The 20,935-nt window shown below is 41.0% G+C and overlaps 2 protein-coding genes across 2 annotated transcripts; one reads left to right on the top strand and one right to left on the bottom strand.

Annotated features, from left to right (window-relative positions):
- The first annotated feature begins 5,525 nt into the window (after positions 1–5,525).
- Positions 5,526–18,094, top strand: gnl2 (G protein nucleolar 2). Its single transcript, XM_030782397.1, has 16 exons — positions 5,526–5,668; positions 6,503–6,587; positions 6,783–6,877; positions 7,463–7,602; positions 10,306–10,490; positions 10,601–10,667; positions 10,899–11,057; positions 12,105–12,218; positions 13,312–13,440; positions 14,374–14,478; positions 14,576–14,734; positions 15,116–15,223; positions 15,662–16,167; positions 16,474–16,553; positions 17,293–17,372; positions 17,581–18,094. The coding sequence occupies exons 1-16, from the start codon at positions 5,605–5,607 to the stop codon at positions 17,713–17,715; spliced, it is 2,211 nt and encodes a 736-aa protein (XP_030638257.1). The 5' UTR covers positions 5,526–5,604; the 3' UTR covers positions 17,716–18,094.
- Positions 18,095–18,261: 167 nt separating this feature from the next.
- dnali1 (dynein, axonemal, light intermediate chain 1) lies at positions 18,262–19,884 on the bottom strand. Its single transcript, XM_030782734.1, has 6 exons — positions 19,804–19,884; positions 19,350–19,486; positions 19,101–19,270; positions 18,759–18,937; positions 18,406–18,570; positions 18,262–18,297 (listed from the first exon to the last, which is right to left on the bottom strand). The coding sequence occupies exons 1-6, from the start codon at positions 19,882–19,884 to the stop codon at positions 18,262–18,264; spliced, it is 768 nt and encodes a 255-aa protein (XP_030638594.1).
- Between the last annotated feature and the right edge of the window lie 1,051 nt (positions 19,885–20,935).

Raw genomic sequence — 20,935 nt, 5'->3', positions numbered from 1 at the left:
ATTTTTCTTATCAGAAAGTAATTATTTTATTATTGCTTTAAACACTCTGGGATGGCTTGCGTACTTGCTTTCCATGGTACGTTTTGTTTGATTTACCAAGAGGTACATATTTTTAGTCACGTTTTTTTAAGAATGTAATTGTAAGAACCCCCCCCCCCCCCCCCCAAAAAGAGGAATTCCTCAACATATTTTGCTCAAGACACCACACTGCTGTGGTTTCGTAAATGCGGAAAACTGCTCTAGCTGTATTGGTTCTAATCTCCCAAAAAAGCTCTTGAAAGCGAGGTTCTTTAGATTTTGCGCACTTATTTTCTGGTTAATGGCTCCCACATGTGTCATTAAAGATGTTTATCTGATAAGAAGAGGTGGAAAACGTTTTTACAGTAAACAAAGCAAATTATGAAAGTATGACCAGTCACTTACAATAAAACTAAATGCTTCACTGCAAATTTATCCTCAACCTTATCACGGTTGTGATGAATGTGATTAGAGACACAAAGGAAACGATTACCTTTCTTGCGGTACTGTAGAGGTTAGAGTTTCAATGACTTTTTTATTTTTATCCAAAAAGCTTTCATCTTTTTTTGTCACAGAAAAGTCTTTCTCAATGATTTGTGAGTTGGTAATGCATTGTCATATGTTACAACTTGGCACACAGTTCTCTGATAGCCTGGCCTGACTTTTTCTCTCTTTCCCTCTCCACAGATGACAAGACTCTCTTCCTGTTGTGGACTGCCAACCAACTGGGGGGGGGGCATTTGAATGAACGCAAAAGGACTAATATTAATTATACCAAAGTCAACTGAGTGCATTTGGCCACGGTCCCATTCATGAAGACATAAATATCCACCTGATTATGTCTTATCAAATAAACAGTGGATTGTATGCCGTAGACGAGTCTTCGTAAACACCACTCATTTGATGAGCATGCTCCACACATTCCCTCCTCCAGCTGCTGCCAACAGATAATGCATGATTTATGCAGTGTGAAAACTGCGGCCGCGGCAAGCGGAGAGCTAAACAAGTGGAAGATTTGGGGAGGTGGAGCAAAAATAAACAGAGGAATAAAACACATTAGCAGAACACATCCCCCATGAAAAAAACATAAGCTATAATCTCAAGCCAACTGCCACACTCTGTCTTGTTTTCATGAATTACAACAACTCACTGTTTTTTCTCATCTTTCCTTTCTTTCATTCCAAACCCAGACTCTTTCTTGTGTAAAAAAAAAAAAAAACTGACAAAAGTCAGGCCTTGGCCAATATGAAGCATAGGAAGTAAAAATGAAGAGAACAACAGCTGTGTGGCTGGTTCAATTACATGGCATGTGTTTACTACAGGCAGTCTTTAAGAGAAAGAGAGTCTGAAACTGATTTCACATACATTTTGGTTGTCTGCACAAAGCTTTGGCTTTTGATTGACATTGAAAAAAAACACTGAGAGGTGGGAAAAGTGGAGCTACAGCTGGATTCACTTGAAGAGACTGAAAATGCTTGCACAGTCTCTTCTGTGGCTTTTGGAAAACACACAATAGATAAGGTGACTGCGTGGCATATAAACGCCAACACATTAACTACATTTTTCAAATGACTTGCTAAGTCAAGTATTAATTTGACGTTTACAGTGTGAACAAGGAACAAAATGTGTAAAACTGGGTAGTCATAGGCATTTATAACTAAAATGGCTTTGAAGAACTTAAGGCCAAAAGCCCTGTCAGCACCTCGGGGGCTCTTGAGTTTAGCTCTAAAATGGTCAAGTGTGTTTGCTTTCATCAGGTGAACTATCAGTGAGAGTGAGAAAGTTCATACGATCAGCTAAGCCTCCTTTTGTTTAGTCAAACTGGTTGAAGTCGACATTCCCTCAACATGCAGTCTATCTGCTTTTGACTCAAAACAGAACCTTAACTAATCAGCCAGGCTGAAATATTATCCACAGTGCACATTCACATTTACACACACACACACACACACACACATACACATGCTCACAGGGACACACACACTCACACACACACACACACACACACACACACAATCATTAGAAAAGGCACTTCAGTGTATCATGACTCTTGAGTCGCAATGGAATATCTTACACTAGCCCTGTTTTGATTATCCGTACGCACGCTGTCGATTTTAAAAGAGGTGCGTACCTTTTAGACCGTAGCATCCTCTGCATCTGGTATTTGTCTAGCAACGAAGGGGAGCTCAAATGTTTTCAACAAAAAGAAAATGTTTACAATTCCTGCCATGGTGTATTAGAGTTGCACTGAAGAACACTGAAGGAGTAATCGCCTAATTGTATTGTTTATGACCAATCATTGTTCTTTTTGAGTGTTGCGGTTTTACTGCTAGCTTTAATTTTTTGCTACTGTGGTTCTTTCTGTCCTCTAAACTCACTCATATTTAAAGCCAGTTAAATGCTATCATTTGTATATTTTGGTATTATATCCCGTTGTATCTGTCTTTGTTTAAAAAGTCGCTATGCTGATTTGCCCCTTATTTCCTCTGCACAGTGGGGGCTGCTAATATGCCAACCCATACATTTTCCCGGTCATTCTCAGAGCTTTTGAAGGTAGCATTGTTGCATCTGTTTTTAAAACATACACTTGCCAACAGAGGGTTGCTTTTTTTTTTCTCATACTGTCCTCGTTTACCAAACTTTTGTGACAAAATATGCTAGCCCTGATCATCCTTGATTCTCCCTCTCTCCTACTCAGTTGTGAAAGCCAATTTGATTTTGTTTTCTTTAAAGCCATGTAAAACTTGTTACATGTATTGTAACTGTATTGTATTGTAATCTGTATCAGACAATTCTTTCTCAGTATTTTGAGAATTTAACATACTTGATGTGTAGTTCCATTTGGTAAGTACATATCCAAATATATCTACCTTCAACGGCCACTTTTGTCAGGTCAGATATAGACAAACCTGAAAGAAACACCTCACTTTGTCCATGTAGCAGTACAGTAAACAGAGCAAGTGAATGCCATATGGGAAGCCGTGAGCCTATGCCTTTCAACAGAGATAGCAAGGAAATAAAGGAATTAATAAATAAATAAATAAATAGACTCTACCTGAAATTCTACACTCATCAGTCTTTCAGGCTTTCTTTAAAGTTTCACTTTTTATCCAACATTTTGGACAGGAGACAAGAACACAGGAATGGGACTCATTTTTACCACAGACGCTCTTATCTTGTCCTATAAAATGTAATACACTCAAAGTTCACATACCTATATATTAGTTTAATATTGCTGTCAACATATTCTTTTTTTCTGTAATAGTATAATATACCATAGTCTGTTCCTGCTCTCTGCATCTCTCTGCACAAAAGCACAGTGACCTTTCTCTGTCCTAAGAAAGAGTCATTGTATCTGTGTGTGTGTAAGTCTGTGTGTGTGAGTGTGTGTGTGTTGAAGGGGTATATTGCATAAATATGACTCTTTTGAGCATTTCTGAACTGCTGGCATCCTAATCTCCTTATCTAGTACAAGCCATCTGGGCAGCAAGCAGGACTTGCAGAGGACTTGCCTTTTTCAGAGAGCAGATTGTTCTGATAAAACTGATTTGATATAGATAACCAAACTGCTGTCTACTTTTACGATCATCGTTACTCCTTCATTTGAATAAAACAGGAATAGAATTTCTCCCATTTATATCAGGGACAAGAAGAAATGTTTGTAATTTTGCTGAGCTGGGACTTCAAGGCCTTTAAGCTGAACCCAGATTGATGGACTACGGCTCTGTACGGCTGTCACATATGAGTTAAGTTATAATGTAAAATTACACGCAATAACACTCCCACTGAGATTTAAATGTTCTTTAAACAAGTCCTGAAAACTCACAGGAAAACCACGATCTGACTGTATTTGTCCCAAAACTTTCTTTTTCTTATTTGCTGTCAACTGCTTGTTTACGACGGATCATTCTTCAAAAAAAAAAAAAAAAAAGAAAAAAACATTAAAAAAAAAAGAGAAATAAAATCTGAAAATAATTTCTAAGATTTGTTTTCTCCTGCTTTGGTTGTTCTAATAAAACTGTGGCTTTGCTTGGCAAAATGTAGCGGCAGTCTCTGTGATCTGTAAACTTTTTTTTTTTCTATATCTGTTTGTGGTACATTTCTGATGCCGTCAGCTCCAATCTCATCCGTACGAGAATGAACAGAGAACATTCTGGGATCTGAACCGTTCGACTGCGGCCGCAGACCGGGGCCGAGTACAAGCAGCTCTCTGGAATGACTGTGTGCGTGAGTACTGTACTGCAGACAGAAAGCTTGAAACAATTGTGTAACAGCACTGCACGCTATAGAGCCAAAAAAAAAAAAAACTATCTGTCTTTTGGATAAGAACATTGTGTTAAAAAAAAAAAAGTATGTATTGGGATCAAACTGTATCAAAAAGTATTAAACTACTGAAAATACCTTAAAAGTTCACTAAAGCCCATGCTGAATGGTTGTGGAAGGGAACTATTATGTGTGGTATGCCTGGCTCTCATTGGCAGTGGGAGTTGGCCGTGGTGCCATTATCTACGCATTCCACACCGTCTGCTCAGGTTTAGAACGCAGACCTACACATCACACTGGCTATACTAGGTCATTGCAATTCATTTTCAAGTCAAGTTCATAGCTTTTTTTTTTTTTTTTTTTTTTTAACATGTATGTTTTAAGCTCAGTATCAACAAACATCTAACTACTGTTCCACATAGGCATCACCTTAGAGGACTGTTCTTTTCTTGTAAACCTGGTGAAAGGTGGCTGCCTACCCATGATGACCAAGTATTTTATATTTTTACCATTTCCAGACAGAACGGATACTGTGATTACATTGGATGTCACTTCATGGATAATTTCAAGCTCTGAAAATGTACAGATGTGCAGTGGCATCCTTTCACAAACCAAACATAAGTACAACGTAGCCCTTCCATACTCCCAGTGTGTCAGCCATATGACTAAGTGACTTTGCTGGAGTAATTACTGTGCAGTTATGCCCTCTTCTGGCAATACATCGAACGTGTCTCTGTACCCAGTAACCTCAAGTTGCTGAAACCACTACATTCAGAATATCTTACCTCCTTGAGGGAAGTTACAAAGCTCTTTGTCCAATGTTGTTTATACAGTGAATAACCCATATACAAATCTGTAATACTTCAGTTTTCCGAGATCTATAACTATAGCAAGAGAAAAGTATAGAGCTGACTGCTGAAGTAGCTAAAGTGGAAAGGACAACTAGTATTGCCGTCTCTTTAAACTATCAATTGAGCAGTTTGGTATATCAGCGAGAAAAGTATAATACGTGAGACAGTCATACAGATGAATGAATGAATGAATGCGTGAGTGAATGAATGCGTGAGTGAATGAGTAACTAAACATACACACACATATATATATACGTATGTACATACGCACACACATACATTCATAAATAAATAAATAAATAAATAAATGTGGAGGATCTATTCAAACTTGGTGTCGCTGTTCTTGTGACGCACTTCCGGGTAAAGTGTCGGCGTATTCTGTAACACGTGGATTTCAGAAGAGAAGTGGTCGTAACTCATATTTGTAATACAAAGTTATCCAAAGTACCGTGTTACTACACTCACAGCCAACATGGTAAAGCCACGGTTTAAGGGGAAAAGTACAATAAATCCCTCCAACTCCAGCTCTAATCCAGGTAAGAGATTGAAAACCCGATGTAAACAGCTAACCTTAGCTTAGCGAATATGCTGTAATGCGACTGAAGTCTTTTGTGACTTTTCTCATGGGTTTTAACCTCTTTTTCATTTGGGGTATAGCTATTTATTATAGTTCACATCAGTGTCCAGAGTTGACACCAACGAAACAACTTTTATAGTTAGTGTACCCATTGTGAGCGAAGTGGTTAGCATGTCTCCGTTACCCAAGTGCGACACTCTGATCTCGAGACTACTCTTCATCTCCCTCGAATCATGAAATATATTCCATACTAAGACGTCGAACCTTTTCGAAGAACGTGCTGTTTATAAGCAATCGGGAATATCGAAGTTGTCCAGCTGTGTAGTCGGACCACAGAGACAAATAGCCAGTTATCGTTGGCTGACAGATAGCTGATAAGAGGAGTTTAAGGGTGGTTGAGAAAATCATGGGGTTAATCCAGCAGACATAAATAATGTGGACCTAAATAAGATCCTTAGTGGTATGATGCATCAAACGCGTTTCTGTCAGTTTTTCAGAATGGCAAAAATAAGACTTCACATTGTCGGGATAAATTAGAATCATATGAAATGTCTCACCCACACAAAACCCAGTGTAGTAAATGCACAAGAAGAGTTTCCGAAGAAAGAAAGCAGAGAATGCTCTGTAACCATGCAAAGTAAAAAGGCTTGTAGAGACACATACCGAAGTCGTCTTTACCAGGACTGCTTCCTGACGTGTTATTGACCCCTAGCTTCTCTTGGACATTCCTGGATGTACTGAAGGTTACGTCATAAGTACGGATTCACACAGTGAATTTTTCTCATTCACACAGACCGAGTCAAAGGAGCTGGAGGTAACAATATGAGGGACCGCGCCACCATCAAACGTCTGAACATGTACCGCCAGAAACAGCGATGGTAACTCTTCTGCTCTGTCTATGTAATAATGTGTCTAATATACAATTAGTGCATTTTCAACTAAATGGTTGTGCGTGTGTGTTTGGTAATAACTCTTTATAGCTCCGTGGACAATTACTTTGTCTGTTTGAACTCATTGATGTGCATATAAACTTGATTTTTGGTTGTTTTTTTTTTTGTCCTCTTTACCTACAGCAATAGTAGGGGTAAAGTGATCAAACCTTTGCAGTATCAGTCTACCGTGGCTCCCGGCACTGTGGCAAGAGTGGAACCTAACATCAAATGGTTTGGTAAGGACGTACTTGGAACCGCCACACGCACAAGCATATTTACACACACACACATATATTTTTGTCTGTGTTATCTGCGTGATATTGTTCTCTGACAGAGGGCAGACAAAGCAGCAACTTTTCCGATTCATCTTTAAGACAGGACGTGAACTGTTTTTGTTCAGTCATCTCGTGAAAGTCGTGCATTGGTGTACTTACTGCTTTTCAAAGTGTAAACAAGAGAGAAATGCGTGTAAACACTGGTCCGCTGTCTACGGATGTAAAGTAGAATGCTTTAATTACACGAAGGCAAGGGTCAAAATGGGTCCATATGTCAACAAGGATGAACTTTTTACCCTGTAAGAGAATGGTACTATAGAAACTGAGGCATAGGGAAGACGATTCTTTTGAATAATATGGCTTTGAGCCATTTTGGTTACCAGTATTCACAATGGGACGGTCATTTTGAAGGCAGACATTAAGAACTTGATTAACCTAATGTTTGATGTACTCCCAGAGCAGCTAAAGTGTATGATCAGAAGTCATTTCCAGTAAAAAGCTGCATTTTTTTTTCTTTTTCTTTTTTTGTCTTTGCCATCCCATCAGGCAACACACGTGTTATCAAGCAGTCATCCCTGCAGAAGTTTCAGGAGGAGATGGGAGCAGTGAAAAAAGACCCATATCGAGTTGTCATGAGACAAAGCAAGCTGCCCATGTCTCTTCTGCAGGACAGAGTCAAAGCCCACGTGAGTACAAACGCAGAGCGACACAGAGCACAGCTATGCTGGTGTCTGTCGCCTCCCAAACACGTTTTGGATCACATGTGTGGACGGATAAACTGTTTTGTCTTTGTAACATCTATTTAATCATCGGCAGGGCTTTGAAAAAGGGAGCTCGTTCTTGTTCGTGGCAGTCATGCCAAGGTTAGTGGTAGGGGTAATGTTGCGACATCCACGGAGCAACTTTGGGTTAAGTGTTTCCTTCAGGGGAGACCGTGGCAATGCTGGTACCCACAGGAATGTTACGAACTCGAGCAAGAACTAAACATTCTTGATGCCTCATTTGGGTTTTGAACTAATATCCTCTGACTCTTGGCCAGAAGCCAGTACCCTTACTGTGATGTTCGTAAGGAGCATCGTGTCTTGTAAGCGCACCGTGCTGTAAACGCATTGTATTGAAACAGAAAACGTACATATGTGAGCGTTCATATGTAGTGTCTCTGCGGGCTATAAATAGGACAGCACGGCATATTCTCGTAACGCGATTCTGCCCGTTGTTCAGCGCCAGCCCGAAAAACGCTCGCGTCTCGCAGGCCGCGCCGCTACGGCGTTATCCTGGCCGACGCAGCTAAAATGGCTTGTCGTATTTGGACAGTATTTCTTTTTTTTTTTTTTCGTTTCGAGGTTTTTTGAGGTGAAGAACATTTTTTTTTTTTTTCTTTCTTTCTTTTTTTTTTTTTTTTCTGTGGGAAATATTCCACACCGCTGTCCTCTTGCTTGGGTCAGAGGCAAACTGAGGCAGCGACTCGGTTGACTTCTGCCAATCCTTTTAAAAAAAAAAAAAAAGAAAGAACGAAAGAAAGAAAGACAGAAGGAAAAAACACATAGTAAAGAATGTTCATAGTAACACTTCAGTGTTGGTTGTTTCTTCGTATGCTCCCTGAACATGTTGTTTCTCAGGTTTTCTGTATTTTTTTTTTCTTCTTCTTCTTCACTGTAAATGGTTCCATGTGTTTGTAAGACTCTCAAGGCTTTTACAGATGAATGTCCGCTGCCTTCTCATTCTTGCTCTCAGACCACAACGGATGCGTCATTTGATCTTTTTGTTTTTGCTTTATTAGACATGACACCCAATCCCTCTTAAAAAGCTGATGATGTACTGAAATTACTCATTTTAAAACTCTCTTGGATTCGGGCTGGGGCATCTTAAGCCCAAACTGATTGTACGGAGCTGCCCCGAACTGCTGAGATCCAGGTTTTAGCTGGCTCCTCGTCAGAAAAACACTCTGTGTGTGTGTGTGTGTTTGTCCGTTAGTCTGGCATTCTTTCTCCTACAGATGGTTTTCTACTTAAAGATGTAACCTGTTACGATAAAGCCCTGCTTAGCTTTGTGCTTCCATAGTGTTGAAGTACTATATAGTACCATAAGCAGAGTTTTTCTTATGTGTGATGAGCCCGTGTGCTCATTGTATAGAGTTAAGTAATATAGTCTGTGGTTCTTTTAAGCTAGACTCATATCAGTTGAAAAGTGAAAAGTTGTTCTGGCCTTGAAGAAACCTTTGGCCCCTGTTCATTGTTTAATTTGATTTGACTACCCAGAGTAGAACTTTGTTTGAAAACTTAATCACTTTTGATGACACCTAATTTTATTTGGGTTTTTTTTTTTTTCTGTGTGTGTGTTGTGTCATGGGAATGATCCTTTCATTCATTCCAGAGAATCGTCAAGGAGATCAGTTTGCCAATCACGCCTGGTGTAGACAGAAAGAACAGGCCGGTTTTTATCGAATTTCAGCTTATATTTTGCTCCTCTGTGAATTTTTGTTTGAGTGTCGCTGAAATGTGTGTTGTGTTGTTCCACAAAATATTCTGCTTTTATTGTATTTTGTGGTAACTGGCTGTGGATGATGAAGTTGTTCTCCTGTTCTCCTCTAAGCACTGATATTTCTACAAGTCAATTACACCCAACTTTTACTGTCATCCTTGGTTAAAACTCATAAACACCCCAATCTTTTTGGTCTCAGTTGGACTATATTTCAAATTAGACTTAACTACCATGTCACTCACCATAGAATATTTAGCTGCATTCTGTCCAAACCAAACTTAATTTTGTTTATTTCGTATTTATTTAGTAAATGTGCTCTTTGAGGAAGCATTTGGTTTGTATTGCACACGGCTGCCCATGTTAATAGAACGCAGCCGACTTGACATAAATTCAGGCTAATGAGGTGGCTGTTCTCTCCTGTGCCTGCTCTGGTTTGTGGCTTTGTTACATTTACTGTTCTCTCCTGCGCCTGGTCTGGTTTGTGGGTTTGTCTCCAATTGCCACTAAGGGGCCGAAACACGTTTGACTTGGGAACAGTTAATGGAGCTCAGGCGTCGGGCCTCAGCCTGGAGTAAAAGCCTTGAGTTATGATGGATGAACGTTAGAAAGGAACAGGGAATCCAGATCAACAGCCCTAGGTCTTAATCTGTTCCTCTAGCTCTTTTTTTTTTTTCTTTTTTTTTCTTTTTGCCTCTTGTGCCATTTTGCAACCAATGTCTAGCCATGTGGTTTCAACTTAGATCGTGAGGTCTAAGATATTCCTGACCAAGAACCAAGAAGAGACATGAAATTGTTGTTGCTGTTGTTTTTTGTTTTTTTTTTTTTTTTTGTTTTTTTTTTCTTTTCTTTGGGTAGGTTTTTCTTTCCAGCTCCTCGCTATATTGTTGAACCTCTCGATTCCCGCACAGAACTCCAAGGTGCACATACTGGACACAGAGACGTTTGAGTCAACGTTCGGGCCCAAGGCTCAGAGAAAGAGGCCCAACCTGTGCGTGGGAGACGTCAAAGATTTAGTGGAGCAAGCGGAGGCCTCCGCTCAAAGCTACAGTGCAGAGAAGGATCGCGACCTGGTGACAGAAGACACTGGGGTCAGGTGTGTAGCGACCGCCCCTTTCACGCAGATCCCAAAACGAGTCCGCCACATTGTTGTCCCATAACAGCTGATGCACGTGTGACTGAACGATGCTCTTTGCGTTCATTCAGGGATGAGGTGCGTGAGGAGATCTTCAAGAAAGGCCAGTCCAAGAGGATTTGGGGAGAACTTTACAAGGTAAAGTGATTACGCCTTTCTCTGTTTGGGCAAGGAACAACACCCCCCCCCCCCCCCCCCCCCCCTTCATGCAAGCTAAAATATTTTCTAAGTGTCTAATTCAGGTACTTAGATATCAAGTGTCTCTAGGACAATTGAGTTTGGTCATAAAGAGGTGTAGTGATTTTTATTGATTCAAAAGAGATCAGAAATGTAACATCGACACCCGTTCTCACTCGCGTCTTTTGACAGGTGATAGACTCTTCAGACGTCATCATTCAGGTCTTGGATGCCCGGGACCCGATGGGCACACGCTCCCAGAACATCGAAACCTATCTGAAGAAAGAAAAGCCTTGGAAACACCTTATCTTTGTTCTCAACAAATGTGACCTCATTCCCACTTGGGTCACGGTAAAGTCTTTAATCTTACGCGGTGCAAGTCCTGATGTAGTTTCAAGCTGTACGTTTCCATCTCCAGTAATGGTTTTCCACAAACCAGTGTAACACCAGTGTAGGGTGGGGTGGGTGAGTGGGTCAAAAAGGGTTACTGTTGATTCAAATCTCACCCAGTTTAGTTTGACCTCTCCAATTCTGCCTGCTTGTGTGGTTATATGCAGTCAAGATTCAGGGGTCACCAAACAACAAGGGCTAGCCTGTACCAGACCTTTATTAGCAACAGCCTTCTGCTTTGACGCCAAGGCGTTTTCTCCTGCCAATACTTTTACCTCTGAATGAGGTAATTTATGATGATAATCCTCGTGAGGGAAACTGAAGTGTTGCCGTGTCAAAAGGGCATTCTACTTTGTTTCTTATCATTCAGCCGTAGACCCATTAACTGGTAGCACACAGTGTCCAAAATGGCTGCCACGTATTTTCATTGGATCCGCTCAATGGAGTTTTGAAGCTCATTGGAGACTAGCGTCTGGACTCACTGGCGGGCTGGTTATTCTGGTTTGGCATATGGACATATTTGGATGTATTAGGTGTATTAGACGTATAATCCATTTATAATGAACCAACGTCCTGAAGAAAATCTACTATAATATACAAATGACTCTCTGAGTCAAGTATGCGACCTGAAACAATACTTGGTACAAAAAGATTTTGAAATGAGGGCTTGACCTCTTCGGAGGGAAAACATGATCACTCAGAATGAGTTGGGAGGAATACCACGAGTCTCCATTTGGACAAGGTCACCGTGCGGCCTCTTGTTTGCGTGTAGAAGTCATCTGGCCTCGTTTTTTTTCAATCGATTAAGTCAATTCAAAGGCAATTTAAATCTTCTTTTTCCTGAGTGGAAGCACTAATGGTTATGAGACCACAAACACTACCACCTATTGTGTTTAAACGAGAGGCTTGACTGACATGACTAACTCTTTCCTATGTGTTTGTGTATGTGTGGTTGCACGCGTACGTGTTTTGTTTGTGTGTGTGTGTGTGTGTGTGTGTGTGTGTTAGAAACATTGGGTCGCAGTGTTATCCCAGGAATACCCGACGCTGGCCTTTCACGCCAGCCTGACCAACTCCTTCGGCAAAGGCTCTCTCATTCAGCTCCTCAGGCAGTTTGGCAAGGTGAGAGCGACGGCCCACGCACGAAATCACTCTCACGTCACTTCACGAACCCTTTTACACGTGACCGTGTTCGCACCGCGAGAGGAAAGCACAATGGCGACGTCTCATTCCTGTGCGACGACGTGTTGATAACATCTAGAATCTTCTGTCTTTTAAAGGGCATTGTAAGAAATGACCTAGCCTTGGTACACAAGGGTAGTGCAGTTTTTTTTTGTTTTTTTAACAGGCTAGCTCTCTGGCCCAGTGCCCCATAGCTGTTTTCTTCCCCTTTCCACAGAACACCACCTCCACTGCTACTGGGCACCGCTTCCATCCTCACATCTGTTCCATAGCTATTTTTGGGATTTTAGCCGTAAACAAGGCCCTGGCAAGTCAAGAAAGGAGACCGGGCTTTGAAAATATAAATTTAGTTGAAAGTCATATTGTAGACAACAGCGGAGAAATACCACGGTTACCATGCAAGGGCCATAAATCGTTTAATATATTGACTTTTAAGAGCTTTGTGTGATGTGTAGCAAAATTGTTTTTTCCCCCTCGGTCCTTCCTCATTGAAATGTTTATAAGATGCCTAGTGACAGGAATGTCTGCAGAGCGGTCATTTTTGATTTTTTTTTTTTTTTTTTTTTTCCTAGGTAAAATACTTGGGATAAATATTAGTTGCAGGTGCTTTGTTATCTGTTTTGGATAACTTAGACGAGGAAAGTCTTTGATCTGGGTGCACTCCTCAGCATATTGTACATTTAATGTTTATGTGCTACTATTAAACAAACTTGTCATGCACTTTAACTCTGAAATTACGTTTGGCAGTTCCCTGGACTCAGATTAAGCTTAGTCATAGACTACATTTCTCTGTTAATGGGTGTTTTTGCTGAAAAATCCCTTCTTTTTTTTTTTTTTTTTTTTAAATCTTGCACTAGGCCTAATCTGTGTCCAAAAAAACAACACCCTTGTAAATTTATCTCCACCAACATAGATCTAATTGTTGTTTTTCAGTCAAAGAATTTTTCTGTGAAAACTTTTTTTTTTTTTTTTTTTCCCTTCTACTTTTCGGAAAAAATGTTAACAAGAATTGTGTTTTGATGCTTCTCTTTAGCTTCACACAGACAAGAAGCAGATCAGTGTGGGTTTCATTGGTTACCCCAACGTTGGAAAGAGTTCAGTCATCAATACACTGCGGTCCAAAAAGGTCTGCAGTGTGGCGCCTCTCGCTGGTGAAACCAAGGTAGGACATTTGACCACACAAAGGGATCATTTCTCTCTTCGGGCTGTCGCGTTCTGCACTGTTTTTCCTCAGTTTAAATTTTGTGTGGAATTTACTGTGGCCTAGACGCTCGACGGTCGTCGAAGAAACAGCATTTAAGGGAACAGATTGGTTTGGCCTATTTTAGGGTTACTGTGATAAAAAAAAAAAAAATTAGCTGTCAGGTCGAATTATGTGGACTTTTTTTTTTCTTCTTTTAACGTTTCACCTCACTACACATCAACAGATTAACGCAGTATATTGATATCTGCAGAGTATATGACTTTAACGTTTGTTTTTTTTTTTAAAAAGCTGTACCAGAGATCTTTAGATTACACTCAAATTACCAATCAAGGCCAGTTTGTGCATATGTTAACATTTAGGATCTCTTTAGTTTCCAACAGGCTGTTTTAGCCGCAGTGATCTGGTGTTTGTCCGTTTGTGTGAAAATGACTTTTCTCCCATTCATATTGTCAAACTCGTACTCTTGTCCTGCAAACACGGAACTAAGTAATGATTTTCTGAGTGAGAAATGTGGAGGGGAAAAAAAAGAAAGCATTCAGAAGGGTGAAAAAAGATGATGGAAAACCAATTGAGAATAGCCATTCTTCCTCCGGACAGTTTGTTCTTGGCCGCTTTAAAATATATTCACTTAATTACACTGACTTCACTAACGGCCCTTTTGACAAAAGACATGGTTTGACTGTTTCCGAGAGCGTTTCAGGGTGTATCTGACAAGATATGAGCTCTCTCAGACTCTGACTGAAGACTTGCCATTCTAATAACTGACCGGCCATGAAAATCGATCAATTTTTTTTTTTTTTTAATAAGACGATTTGAAAAATGACCCTTTAGTAACTCCAGATTATTATTCGAAATGAAGTAAGTGTTTCATAGTGTTCCTGTCTCTCTTAGGTATGGCAGTACATCACGCTGATGAGGCGAATTTTCTTGATCGACTGCCCTGGGGTTGTTTATCCGTCCGAGGACAGTGAGACTGACATTGTGCTGAAAGGAGTGGTAAGACATTTGTTTATACAAAACAGAAGTGTTTCAGAGAATGCTTTGTATCATTCTTTCAAATGAGCTCAAACACATCACTGCTGCTGCTTCCAAGGTTCAAGTGGAGAAGATCCGTAATCCGGAGGAACACATCGGAGCCGTGCTGGAGAGAGCCAGAGCCGAATACATCCAAAAGACGTACCGAATTCCTTCCTGGAGCTCTGCCGAAGACTTCCTGGAAAAGTTGGCATTCCGCACAGGAAAACTCCTAAAGGTCGTGCCTTTGGTTTGAGATGGCTTGTGAACGTGCCAGTTCATACTAACCGCCTGTGTGTTTATTTGTTTGAATGTGAAGGTAAACACTCTGTGTAAACAATGTGGAAGGTGGATGACTCATGCCAGTAGAACAAGTTGAAAAGAAGTCAGAGAGAAATATTTTTTTGAGCCATAGAGGAGCAAAACATCTCATATTCCACCGATTTTTAAAACTAGAAAGAATTGTGTAATTATTTTTCCCCCCAATGTTTTTTTTTTTTTCAGCTTAACATTAGCTAAATAACTAACTATGGTTCTAAGCTTGTATTTACTGCATGAAACTGTCAAAACCTTATCTCTGTTAGTTCGCTGTGTCCTGAATTGTCCTGTTCTAATGCAGGGGGGAGAGCCTGACTTGCCTACTGTCGCCAAGATGGTACTGAATGACTGGCAGAGGGGTCGCATCCCCTTTTTCGTCAAACCGCCCGAGTCCACGTCCCACCAGGAGGTAAGACGGCAAGGAAAACTGAAATGTTCACACGCGCGAAATCCAGATGTGTAAGATAAACCCGCCTAAACATCAATTCTGTTCGTCATTTCTCTCCTTTTTTTTTTTTTTTTTCTGTCACGCTCGTTAAATTAAAGAAAGCCAAAACAAAGGCATGCGTCAATTAATTGTACTCTGCTCTTAAATTCGATTGGTACAAGATACAATACATTGGTATGCCAATATTAGCTTTAAACTAACAGAAGCAAGCTGTTTTAGCTTTCCACAATCACAGTCATCTGTCACAACAAATCCTTAATTTGATGCAGAAAGTATGTTAAATTGAGGAAACGAAAAGCAGCAGATGTGGTAAAATGGTACAGGGGGATACCAAGGTTGACCACTCTCGCGTTTGAATGGGGCTGACGGTATTTTGACTTTGATACGTCTCGTTCCCAGACCAAGACGCAGCTGCAGCTGGAAGGGCCTTCGGGGGATGTGGAGAAGGCCGAGCGTGACAGCAGGCCCGAGGAAGAGAGTTCAGAAGCGGCAACGTCCAACGAGCAGGAAGCCCAGCAAGAGCTAGAGAGACTCAAACAGGAACAGATGAATAAGATCCTTGCCAACGTAAGACAGAACTTCGGCAAAATAAACGTAGCCCCAGAATTCAGCGAGGAAGATCTGGTACCTGTAGAGATGCCAGAGCTTCTGGATCAGTTGGGGTCAGAGAATGAGGAAGAGGAGGAGGAGGAAGAAGGGAGTGAAGAGGATGAAGAACAAGCAGAGAATGAAAGAGAGGGTGAAGAAGAAGAAGGAGTGGGAGAAGAGGAGTCGTCTAGCGCCAGGTCCTCCGCCAAGACGGAGGGCAAGAGTGCACACGAGGTGAACAGAGAGTTGGACGAGAAAATTGCCAAGCTAAAGCAGTTCCTGGATCGGGCCAAGTCCAAACGTTTCTCTGCCATCCGGTTTGTTTACCTTTTTTTATATCCCCCCCCCTCCTGTTTGAAGAGGGTTTTCTTTTGTTTGAACAAGGTTATCTAAGGCAGTGAGAGAGGTTCCCTGAGGTAAACTCCTGCCCTTTTCCAGATACCTGGAGATTGGCAGGATTATGTGACTACGCGGCTGGTTTATGTCGTGTTTTCCGCTATCTTTTGGGTCATGTTTTACATTGGGTTTGTTATTGGTTTTCAGCTCAAGAATTGGCAAAATTGTTCATTTAAATTTTGAAGAAGTGACATATGGACAATTGTTTTTTTCTGGTATTTTGACAGAATTCCAAAGGGCCTCTCAGATAGGGTGTTCTCCGAAGCAAAAGCAACGCAGAATGGTAACAGCAAACCACAACAGAAAGGTAACCACTCACCGATTTTTCTTTTTTGTATCAATGTGCGGTGTCAGGAGGTATTAAGAGAACCAAAAAAAAGTATCCTTTTAGCATCAAAATAATGTAGTGTGATGTGAATTCCTTTGGCTTAGGCCAGTTAGGCTTTTGATTGAATTCCAGTGAATGGTTTATAAATAAGCCTTTACTTTAGATGTTTTATCCTCATACATTCACTGTATTACTGACAGTTCCAAAATTCCCAGTGACCTCTTGCCAGAGAAAACTGAGTAGCATGAAAGGGCCATACTTCTGTCAGACAGGGCTGAAGAGTTAATGAGAATGGAATAGGGACGGTGACTTGCCTTCACATATGGGCCTATTCCAGCGCTAATTACTGACACAATGTTTTTGAATTAGTTCATTTGAACGGTTCCCTAAAGTTCTGAAATCCAGTAAGAGTGCCAGAATTTTTTTTTTTTTGTTTGGTCAGCCTGTCCACTGCAATGAAAGGGATGATCAGTTAGAACAGTCATTATGGTAAATGTGAATTGGAATGAGAAAGAAGAAAAAAAAAAAAGGAAATTTAAGAATTCAGTGCGAGTGATTGACAGAAAAGGTCTGGTGTTACCAGTGAACACATACCCTCATATTTCTGACTTGGTATAATGTTAATCAAAAAAGAGATGATGTTGCCCCTTTAAGGAAAGGTATTTTATTGGAAGGGTCGATGATGCGGTTACACTTATCATCTGCTGTTGCTCCCTAGCTGTGACGCACGCGAGCAGAAAGAGGAAAGTTCAGGAGGACCAGGGGCCAGAACGGCAGACCAAACTCACATCAAAAGAGGTATTGCCCTGTCTTCTCTGCTCTCTGCACGTCAAGAACCCTCATCCATCTGTCCAGACACTTCTGATGGATGCTTGCTCTTGATTATGCTGTGGATTGGAGCAAGTGCTCCTGGTCTTTTTCAACCCAAGTCGCTTCATTTATCTTCTCTCTCTCTCTCTCTCTCTCTCTCTCTTTTTTCCCTTTTTTTTTAACTTTCTGTTTGCAGAAGAGAAGAATTGAACGCGCCCAGAAAGTCAAGAAAGTGGGAGTTCGGTATTACGAAACGCATAACGTGAAAAACAAGAACAAAAACAGAAAAATCCCCAGCGAAGGCAAAAAAGCGAAGAGAGCCAGACGCTAGCCCTGCGTAATGGAAGCTCTTCGCGTAAAAAGCCTCGTTTTAAGGGACTCTGTCGGTGAATTGCGTCGCGGACGCCGTGATAGAACGTGTAATGCTAGAGAGGAGCACGGTGTCTGTGGCTCTGATGTGTCTGATGTTTGGACAGAAGCATTCGGGTGTTTTTTTTTTTTTTTTTTCCTCTCTCACTCACTGTCCACAGGAATGTGACCATCATACGCGGCCTGCTATTTCTACTCAGGCATATACAGCCGAAAACAAATTCAACTCGTTTTTGCAAATTGTTGTTCATTTGAAGTGTCTCTGTGCAGTAGCACTGAAACCATGATGTGTCCTCGACATGTCAATTCATTCATGTTCCCTTTGTGGGGGACATAAGTAAATAAATAAATAAATAAGGAATAACGTCTTTAAAGGTTTTATTTTTTGGTATTTTTAAATGTGTTTGTGGATCCTACAAGATGCTTAAAACACTGATGCAAATGAAAACTTTTATTGAACGTGTGCAAATCTGTGTTTTTAGTATAAGATGGTGGTTATGAAATTGGTTCACTTCTTAGGGGCTATGATACCCTCCAACTGAGCCTAGAAAAAAAAAAAAAAAAACATATATACACCACAGTCAGCCAGGTCACTCTTAAATTGTTTGAACATTCATCTGTCATTGTGAAGGTCAGCTCTGGAGTGGCCTACCTTTAGCTGCTGGTTGGTGCGTTTGAGGAACTGAATCTCCTCTGCGTGTTTCTTCTCTTCCACCTGCCGGCGTTCCGCCTCTCGACGCTCGATGGCTTCGCATTTGGCCCTCTGTTCGTTCACTTGACGCTCCAGATCACGCTTCTCATTCTCCAAATCGGCAATCTGGAAACACGGAGCAAGGAAAACAAGGTTGAAGCGAAACAGACAAAAGAACTTAAAATAGATCACGGAAGATGAAGGAGAATTGTGTTTGACTTTCAAAACACTTTACGCTGGTGGTGATGAATGGAAAATGATTAAGGGGGAGGGTTGTTTGGCTTCATTTTGTTGTTGAGTCGAGGCAGACGTACCCTCTTCTCCGTGTGAGACTTGCCCTGTTCGGCCTGAAGTGCTTTTCTCATCCCGAACGCCACGCTGCTCTCGTAAAGCGTCTTGTACGCAGCGATGGTCATGCGAATCTCATCTCGTACCCGTAAAAGCAGCAGCCCTCTCTCAGCGCAGTTTATGGTGACCTGTCTTATCAGTTCGTCTAACAGAAAAGAAGAACTTTTGTTTTAGCTTTTCACATTTGAATAGTTCAAATGCTTAGAATGTTTTGTGTGGACAGCTTAGACCACTGGAGGTGAACGGTGGGAAGACATGCAGCGCGTGGGGATTCTCAACCTCGCTGTTCCCTGCTGTTGTTACTTTACCAAAGCACTGTGTGTAGAGCTCCCGCCGCACTGGGCAGATGCCCGTCTCTCTGGCTTGCCTCTGCTGGAGTTTTAAGTCCAGCTGTTCCTGCAGGTGGACTACATCCATTCGTGTACAAGGTGTGCTGGACACCTGCTGTACCCACAGCTGGTTGTTCTCAATCCATTCTCTGAAACAGTGCCACATTAAAAGTTAACAGTGTGAGATACAGGCGAAGGGCCATAGGTAAGGTGTTTACTGTGACCCACCTGGGTGGTAGGATGGAATTCAGGATCTCTTCAGTTTGCTGCCTGTCACCCTCATTCCCTGGGCTCTTGGGCTTGGGCGGAGATGGGACTTGGCCAGGGATAGTTGACTGTTGTTGACTGACTTTCAAAGGCCGGTCCTGATTTTTCAAAATATATGTCATAAATTTAAAGATATTTCAAGACATTTAACAAAAAAAATATAACACAGTCACAGTACTCTTGCTCTTTAGTGGTTAATACTAATCGTGGGTCGATGAACCCTTTCAAAAGTATTTTTCGTAGTAACTATGTTACAAATCATTTACACACCAAACATAACAATCGTCGCACGAAACGGCTATAGAACATATAATGTGTTCGCATGTCTGGAATTAGGTGTAATAAGCGTAACAGTGCTGGTTAACATTACCTAATCTGAGGTTTTCCAGCAACATTTTTTCCAATTTGTTTTTACCTTTGGTGACTTCCTTTCTGTGTTCTTGCTCACCAGCACTGGATTATCATATTTCAGAAGAGAATCCGCAGGTGGAATCATTCTTTAACTCTGAAAGCAACTAGATATTGAAATGCTTGGTTATTACATTAGCCGATTTCCTAAATATTATTGAATTTGTGTTGATTTTGCAGTTAGTTTTGAAACACTTCTGGTGGCGAAGAAGCAGGTTGGTTCAGTTTCACACGTTTACAGTTACTATGACAACAGAGTCTCGCGAACTCCAAAACCTCGGGCACATTGCGTGAGTACTGTGAAGAGGTGAGTCCATCCAATAAATGGCAGTTATATGCTATTTTATTCGCTTCAGTCGTATGTGGTGTTGTGAAGCAGTCAAAAGTTAGCCAGTAGTGTAAACTACTCAGTGTAAGCAAGACACGTTGGTGGATTGCAAAGCATGTGAAGCTGCTAACTGAACAGACAAAAGCAAAATCGCACTTTATCAGAACTGCTTATGGTACACTTCACGGATAGCTATAGTTTATATGGATATTATTGTTATTTTAATTAAAATGCTATATCACATAGTTATCCAAGATTTCAGTTCCCAAATTCATCAGTTACTTAAGTTCGAAACATCGGCTTCGACATCTGTTATGACCGAAGCATCAGACATTTCACCAGTGACACTGTGTATCGTTATTAACGCAAAGTCGCCATTCAGTTTTTCTCTGGACCACAGAATCAACCCATGTTCAGATTAGCGTTCATTGATTAGTCCTTGTTTCATTTTAAATCAAACACTGTTGAAGCGCAGTTTGACCACTAGATGGCACTTGTGGCTATATTCACATTCATATTCAGTCCTTGGACCAGTCTCTGATGAAATCCTAAAAGGCCAGGATTTTGCAGGGTTCCTTCGATCCTGGAGGTTCTCAAATGGTTACTGCTTTCACCCCCTAATTAGAGGGAAGTTTCACCTGGAAACCTCGTGTTTGCTCATTTCAGTCAATCAGTGACTGATATGATCTACCAGCGAGATTTAAGACTCCCAAAACCAGGTTTGAAAAATCTTGATCCAACGTTGGCCTTACGACTAGTGTGCTCTTATTGCTGAGTTGACCTGTTTCTCTCGTCTCATACATTTCATTGT

Source organism: Chanos chanos, chromosome 8, assembly GCF_902362185.1.
Source record: "Chanos chanos chromosome 8, fChaCha1.1, whole genome shotgun sequence".
NCBI lineage: Eukaryota > Metazoa > Chordata > Actinopteri > Gonorynchiformes > Chanidae > Chanos > Chanos chanos.
This window is presented reverse-complemented; position numbering and strand designations above follow the sequence as displayed.

Bases quoted from the DNA above. Each gene is read 5' to 3' on its own strand.
- gnl2 (XM_030782397.1), top strand. From the start codon at position 5,605: ATGGTAAAGCCACGGTTTAAGGGGAAAAGTACAATAAATCCCTCCAAC. The intron at 10,491-10,600 runs GTGTGTAGCGAC...GCGTTCATTCAG, and splicing joins ACAGAAGACACTGGGGTCAG to GGATGAGGTGCGTGAGGAGA. The intron at 16,554-17,292 runs GTAACCACTCAC...GTTGCTCCCTAG, and splicing joins CAGCAAACCACAACAGAAAG to CTGTGACGCACGCGAGCAGA.
- dnali1 (XM_030782734.1), bottom strand. From the start codon at position 19,884: ATGATTCCACCTGCGGATTCTCTTCTGAAATATGATAATCCAGTGCTG. The intron at 19,271-19,349 runs GTGGGTCACAGT...GCACTGTTTCAG, and splicing joins AATTCCATCCTACCACCCAG to AGAATGGATTGAGAACAACC. The intron at 18,298-18,405 runs GTAGGCCACTCC...TTTTTTTTCTAG, and splicing joins GCACCAACCAGCAGCTAAAG to GCTCAGTTGGAGGGTATCAT.